Genomic DNA, 7,298 nt, shown 5'->3' on the forward strand with positions numbered 1-7,298 from the left:
AGGATAAGCTGCATGCTACACATAAGATGCAGTAACTTAAGGAAAGTTCCTTAGCCCAGCATTCTCTCTCTCTCTCTTTCTTATCTCTCAAAAAGAATAATGAAAACCTTTTAAGAATCTTTTGCCACATGTTTTGTTTGGGGATCAGCATGAGCCAGGGTGCTCTTACTCTCAGCTAGAAATTGGGCAAGGCACCCTCTACATTAGTCTTCATCATTTCCACCGCGACTGAACACTAATTGCCATATACGGGCTATGAGCCACACACACTTACTAAGAGTCATTGTTGTCAGATCTCATGTACGACCCACCTATTGGAATTCCTAGGGTGATTGGTCTTAAGATCAAACAGATCTATCCAGTGGAGTACACATGGACGTTAATCAACAAGCCAGAGTCTTGTCATTATGGATGTTTAGGGTGTCATTTTTGCACAATATTTTTTCAGTCCGACACTCGAGTTGAGTTTTTATAAACTCACATCAGCTAATCTCTACCACGGATTTTAGATACAACAAACCATTGCGATAGCATGGCTGTCCATAAGAGCTAAGCCTCTAGTGTGGATCTCTTGCTCTCTCTATAGCACTACGGGTGTCTATGGACGGATAGTTTTGGGGTAAGACCCCACAGGTGCTTACTCAATCACCCCATAGGCATTGAGGATCACAGTTTATCTATCCCAGTTGTACTTTCACGTAAAGATGTCCACAGTCTACCAGGGGGTAGTGGACAAATTCAACTTTTCAAGTTGATTCCAATCATTTTTATACACGGTCGACTAGGTTGGTTACTGTTACCTACTAGTTGCGTAGATTCTATAAACGGTCTTACCAAGGGGTTTGACTATGTAGATTATAACCAACGGGTTTGCATTGCAAAGGCAACACCCAGGGTTACCAGTTTAAATTTCTTTAGCTCACTAATTTCTCTCTTAGTGTTTCAGAGGTCATAGAAATTTTAGTTATGTATCTTTCCAGGTGGAAAGCTGCACTGGCCATTCAGATAAGTATCAGGTATTATTTACCTCAGTGTAGGTATATGTTTTTGGGTTTCTTTTTTCCAATTATGCTTGATTAAGTTCTGTACAAGGGATGTTTGAGCTAGAAGGCTTTCATGCAGCTTGCTCTTTAGCTGCATGACACGATCATGTAAGAGCACAATATATTTGAGAAAATCGTGTTATTTTCTCTCTTTCCTATTCCTCAAGATGCCATGATGGGTTTGATTCTTGTTGAAATAGTTACAGACCTCCAAGGAATGGTTCTGTTTGGCACATGTTGACACATGGGATACAACATGGTCTAGGAACTCAAGGAGTTTAGTTTAGCCAATGTGGAGCAATGATAATGAGGGTCCTTCGCAGAGTGTTTTGCACTTACCTCCACACACTAGTACATCTTGTACTTGATGGATGTCGCTTTTTTGGCCATCCTTATTGGAGACATATTCCAAATGTGGAGAATATGAGTCTCTGAGACTGACATTGGCGTCAACTTCCTAGTGATGTGTCGCGATGAGGTCCCTACGTGCTAGTCGCATCCGTTTATTAGACCATTTGAAGCACACCGTATCAGGAACAATTTTAGTGGGCCAGAAATTGTCAGGTACTCAGTACAGACTTGCTGCGATGACAAGTGCTGTGAAACCACCTTAACAAACGGTCGTTTCTACATACAGCCAAGTATGCTAAGTTTTTGAGAACGTATCATGGTTGGTGCATAGGTGTGACTGAGCTTTCACATTCTGTTATGGTCCAACTCTTCTTGAGCATCTTTCATGTACGTACCGTGGAAAGTCTCGTCATGGAATTACGGTTTGGATAAATTTTTGTTAAATGCATGTACACTAGGTGTTATGGGCCCTAGTGTTTAACACTGATTTATTTAGAGTGGCATGCTAATTCATGGACTTTATTCTCTCTACACCTTTTTGCCCTGCATGTGCAATCTCTAATGCACATTTATGATGAGTTTACACCCTTCCATACAAGGCAATGGCACAGTATGGGTATTTGTGGTTACTTGGTCTAAACTCTAAGAGTTTACTCCACTCCAACCGCTTTAAACCTAGTTGGTTGTCTCCACTTCATATCGAGTATATGGTTAGATACTCATTGGTTGAGTCATAGTTCCTCGTCAGTTGTGGAATATTGTTTGTAAGTGGTTGGGGGACAACACCTCACTCTTACTGCTGCTATTCATTGAGCGTGGGATGGGCAACTTACAAGTATTTTTTTTAATTCTAAAGGATCTGCTAAGCACACACGTTAGCACAAATCATTTTTGAATGGGCGATTCTCTTCCTATTCTAGAATTTGCTTAGGTTTTCAACTTTGAACACCTATTTGCAATAGTTTCATAAGTCAAGGACTTAGTATGTGTGCTACCAAAGGATGTTGGTATGTAACCTACATTAGGGGTGAACATGTAGTTCTCTGTGTTCCAAAATGGTCAGAAGTATGACATGAGGACTCTCCCTATTCTATTCCGTAGGAGCTATGATCTTTTTAAGATACTTACGCGAGTTGGAAATCTGGCTCACAACTTCATGGACATTTGTGCGTAGGTTTTCTTGCATTATTCCAGTACCTTCAGAAGATATGAAACTTGGTTATGCCTTTGTCCAACTCTTAGTTGTAGTTACTCCTTTACAATACTCAAGTGACTCATACATGGAGTTACCAATTAAGATCCAAGTGCTTGCAAAAGGACAACAATGTTGAAAATCAAGAGGTTGCTCTTAGTTTCATTGAACCTCCTCACGGCATTAAGAAAACATTAGTGTTCTTACGAAGGTACTACCACTTTTGTTTTCGAGGACGAAAACTCTTCTTTAAGGACGGAGCAATATCAGGAGAATGGCAAGGCCGGACTAGACAAGGGCAAGGCCGGGCTAGGCAGTGTGGAAAGAAAGTCCAAGTAAGGCAAAGGGCTAGGAGCTATGCTATATAGTGGAAGGTTGGGTGGTGGACTCTAAGGTTCTAGTTCCCCTTATCTAATAGTATAAGGCAATGTACATTGGTGTTTTATCTCACAACTAGCTAGAAGTGCATTAAACTCACAAGACATACACTCCCCCCCTCAATCATAACGGAGAGTGCCTTCGATACATTTTCAGCCATAGCCAGAAATTGTTTGAAGCACATAAAAACCTCGGACTTTTCTTCAAGAAAAAATACCCATGCACCCCTGGAGTAATCATCGATGAAGTTCACGAAGTAAAGGTAATTTTCCAAGGAAGAAGTTTTCATGGACCCACAAACATCACTATGGACAAGCCGCAACCTAAATGTGGCTCTAACTAAACCATCCTTTGGAAACTTCAAATGCTGCATCTTACCCAAAATACAGCCTTCACAAACATGTTTGACAAGTGCGTCAAGAGGGGGCAAAGAAGCAACCATATCATATTTCTGCAAATGCAGCAAACTGCCAAAATTCAGATGACCAAAACATACATGCCAAAGTTTTTTATCTAAAATAGCCTTTAAATCCACAACTACATTTGCAAAATTATGCGCACAATTGTCATACAAAGTGAGCTTATACAGGCCACGACATAAAATGCGAGATGCAACAATTTCATCACCGAAATTAAATTCATGTACAATACATCTGTCATCTATAAATTTTACTACAAACCAAGCTTAGAAAGTGCAGATACAGAGAAAAGATTCTTCTTGATCCCAGGTACAAAAGGGGCATTAGCAAGTGTGAAAGATTTGCAATTTGCATGAGTAAGCACAACCTTTTCAACTCCTTGAACCGGATAAGAAGCATTGTTGGCACAAGTGACTAAGTTCCCTGAGAGACAGACTTGAGAGAGGTGAACAAATCACAATGTGAGGTAATGTGCTTTGTAGCACCACTGTCAAAATACCACACATGTGAATTTACAGCAACTGACATACATGCATCATGGACAACACGATTATAGGTACACTCTCCACTAAAAGCCCATTCCGCATCAACATCAGCATCATATTCTCCTTTCACAGACGACTCAATAACAGATGCATTTATAGTGAAACCAACATTTGCAGTGGAACCACCCTTCCTCTTAGCCTCTTTGGCCTTCAACTTAGGACACTGATTTATCAAGTGATCATTAGCTTTACAATAATGGCAACGCATCTTCTTTTTGTCCTTATCACCAAAATTTCCATACGAATTGTTGCCAGCATAAGCATTAGAAACATGAGATTTTTCACTCCCAGAAGAACCATAAGAAGTGGTTGAATTCTGTTACCACCCTTTCTTTGAGCGACAATAAAAGCATGTTCAACTGCACGCTGTCTAGTATTTTTTTATTTGAAAAGTGACTCTTGCAACAACAATGTGCACAATGCATCAAACTTGACAACTTCAGGATTTCCTTGGGTCATGAGTCTCCAAGTACTCACAAAAGTCTGGTAAGAGCGAGGAAAAGCATCAAGAACAGTCTGCACAAAGGAACTATTTGAAATGACTTCACATGCAGAAATAAGTTGCTCATTGATATCCTTGACACCAGCAAGGAAAGTGTCTATATCATCTTCCTTATGCATAATCTTCAACTCGAGCTCTTTACGCAACAATTTAATTTTTGTCTCATTGCAGCTTGCATAAAGAACAACCAAAATATCCTAAGGCTGTTTTGTAGATTTTGCTGAACGAATGTGAGAAGTAATGGTGCGCTTCACAAACAACATAATCAATGTATGAGCCTGCACATCCTTTACATCCCAACGAGCTTATTCAGCCATAGACAAAACAACTCTACAGGTAGCAATCCTTAGCATGACCTGCAGCATCCTCAACATCCTCAAAACCAAGACGTACATCAATGTCTTGCACAATCATCCAGACGTCTCTTGACACAAGAATATGTTGCATCATGTAAGCCCACATAGAATAATCGTCTCCATCCAATCTACGCTCAGCAGCAAACATCTTGAACACATGTGTGTTGTTGTCAGCCATGGCAAATGCCTACACCTGATGTGAAAACTGCCCAAAATGAGAAGGAATTGAGTGAGACCAGCACGTGCTATATAGCACAACCAGTATTAAATTATATGGGACCTGTTATGCAGTAATTGACATTGACAGAAATTCAACACAAAATGATGAAATAGCCCGTGCAACATTGCCTGTAGTGGAAACGGAGGTGGAAATGAGTCTGAATCAGAAATTTCAGTAGAGTAAACTCTACTATCTATCCTAAAAATTTTGTTAACCTACAAACTCTAAAGCTCACAAAATCGGAGAAAGTGAGCAAACATGTGTTGAAGGTGCTGGCAACTAAGCCCGATAGAACGCAACCTGCTCTAATACCAATTATTGAAATTAGGGTTACAGGAAAACACACATAGCTTGGAGAAGACCAAGGAAGCTCAAGACACACAACAGAGAGTGTATTACTTGATGTGTAATGGAAAGATACATATCCCTAAAATGATGGGCGTATATACAATGCACAGGGAAAAAACCTCCTACTCAGGGAGAAAATGCCCTGACGGTCCTATGTGTTCACAAACATCACTACCACATAAATATGGTAACATAAAGACACACTTGAACATGTCTATGTAAACTTGGCTAGTAAAACTATTGTTGTACCCTTGCATATTTCTTTGCGGACATGCATTACACACTATCTGCAGTATATTCTTTGACAACAAAAGGATTTTCAACAATCACGCCCATCTTATTGGCTTTGTCGTCTGACTCTACGTGAGGTGGCAGACGCTCAACCCCGCCTGAGCTTGGACAGGGAGCAGTGCCTGTCCAAGAACTTGGTCTCCGTCCCTTCTATGCAGCGTATTAGATTTCGCCCCCTGGCCTCCACGTCTGCGCACCCAATCTTGGGCACACTATCTGTGACCAGCCTAAGTGCTATCTTATCCTCAAGAAGATCTAACAGAGTTGTAACATTTGTGTAAATAGGACACTTTTTCTGAAGAGAGAGAGAGAGAGAGAGAAAGAGGAGGTACCATGGTCGATGTGCCGGAGAAACAGAAACGCGATTGTGAGGATAAACGGGATGACACCAAGTACTGTGGTGATACAGGCGGTGATCAGGCTACGGCGACTTTGGAGGGGAAAGATAAATGACCAACGGTAGATGACGAGGCCCACAAAAGTTGCCAGCATAAGAGATAAAGCCACGGTAAGCATGAAGGTTGCCGCCCTTAGGTGAAATTGGATGCGGCGCAGGCCCCGCCAACGTACTATGAAAATCAGTACGAATGCGTTCAAGCTGACCATTAAGCTCAGCACAGCAATGACTGTGGCGAGCTGAATCATGGCGGAATATTGCCCCTGATGAGTTGGGGTAGACCAACACTCCTTGAGAGCTTCAAAGCAGATCTCCATCATAACGAGGGACGTCGGAAGTAGCAGGTCCTGCAGCTCCATAGTGCGATCGCGATGCTTCAATCGAAAACAGGAGATCTGGTGGCAAACTTGAACAGCAAAACCTAGGTGAGTACTCAAATATAAGTAATCATCGGCAGATAACCTCACCATACAGCTTCAAATGGGATCAATGGTGCTGCACACTTCAAATGAGACAGCATCAATCATGGCCATCGGATTTGGTGGTGCGTAGATGGTCTGAATTGACAATTTTGGCACAAATGTACAATTCCGTCCACATTTACAATTTGGCATACCCAGATCCCCTATATTTTCATCGACGCACACAGACTTAGTGATTAGAGCACATGGCTTGTTGCCAGGATGTTGTAGGTGCAAGACCAGGGGTGCAGCCTGCCCTGAATTTACATCCCTACTTGAATTTACTTTGACCCCGAATTTACAAATGTGCATTGGATGGCCCAAATCATTCTATCCGTAGATCCGATTTGAAACTACCCGTGTGAGGTAGTGTGGAGGAACGCCTCTCCAATGAAAACAAAGAAATATTTATTTATTGTAGTTGATAGGTACGTGGAAAAAGCATAAGTGTTTGATAGACTATGCTATGCGAAAGGAAAACACATTTGTAAATAGTTTATTGTTAAAGTGCTCTTTATGAGCCATGGTCACTTTATGTCTAATAGACAATCTATAATCATTATAAGCATTCAAGAAATCTATAAATAAATATGTGCAAAAGAAAAACGTTGACTCTTGCACTGGGAGAGATAATACCTAGTGTCTGTGTCCTTGCTCTCCCTTCTCTTCTCTCCACTCTCGCCCTACCGGTGTACCATTCTGCTCTAGGAGGGGCATCTACATGTACTACCTCTCTCTCTCTCTCTCTCTCTCTCTCTCTCTCTCTCTCTTAAGCAATGTATAACTTGATTATGG

The 7,298-nt window shown here is 41.3% G+C and overlaps 1 protein-coding gene across 3 annotated transcripts; it reads right to left on the bottom strand.

The window, feature by feature from the left end:
* Window positions 1–3,623: 3,623 nt before the first annotated feature.
* On the bottom strand, window positions 3,624–6,512 carry LOC147431536 (uncharacterized). 3 transcript variants are annotated; one of them, XM_086494592.1, is made up of 2 exons: window positions 5,978–6,512; window positions 3,624–4,979 (listed from the first exon to the last, which is right to left on the bottom strand). In XM_086494592.1, the coding sequence occupies exons 1-2, from the start codon at window positions 6,510–6,512 to the stop codon at window positions 4,957–4,959; spliced, it is 558 nt and encodes a 185-aa protein (XP_086350718.1). In that variant the 3' UTR covers window positions 3,624–4,956. The 3 variants fall into 3 exon arrangements, with proteins under 3 accessions (XP_086350718.1, XP_086350719.1, XP_086350717.1); XM_086494593.1 differs by having other exon boundaries at window positions 3,624–4,991; window positions 5,978–6,472; XM_086494591.1 differs by lacking the exon at window positions 3,624–4,979 and adding an exon at window positions 5,071–5,900 and having other exon boundaries at window positions 5,978–6,472.
* Between the last annotated feature and the right edge of the window lie 786 nt (window positions 6,513–7,298).

This window comes from Adiantum capillus-veneris, chromosome 21 (assembly GCF_014529385.1).
Source record: "Adiantum capillus-veneris isolate H3 chromosome 21, ASM1452938v2, whole genome shotgun sequence".
NCBI lineage: Eukaryota > Viridiplantae > Streptophyta > Polypodiopsida > Polypodiales > Pteridaceae > Adiantum > Adiantum capillus-veneris.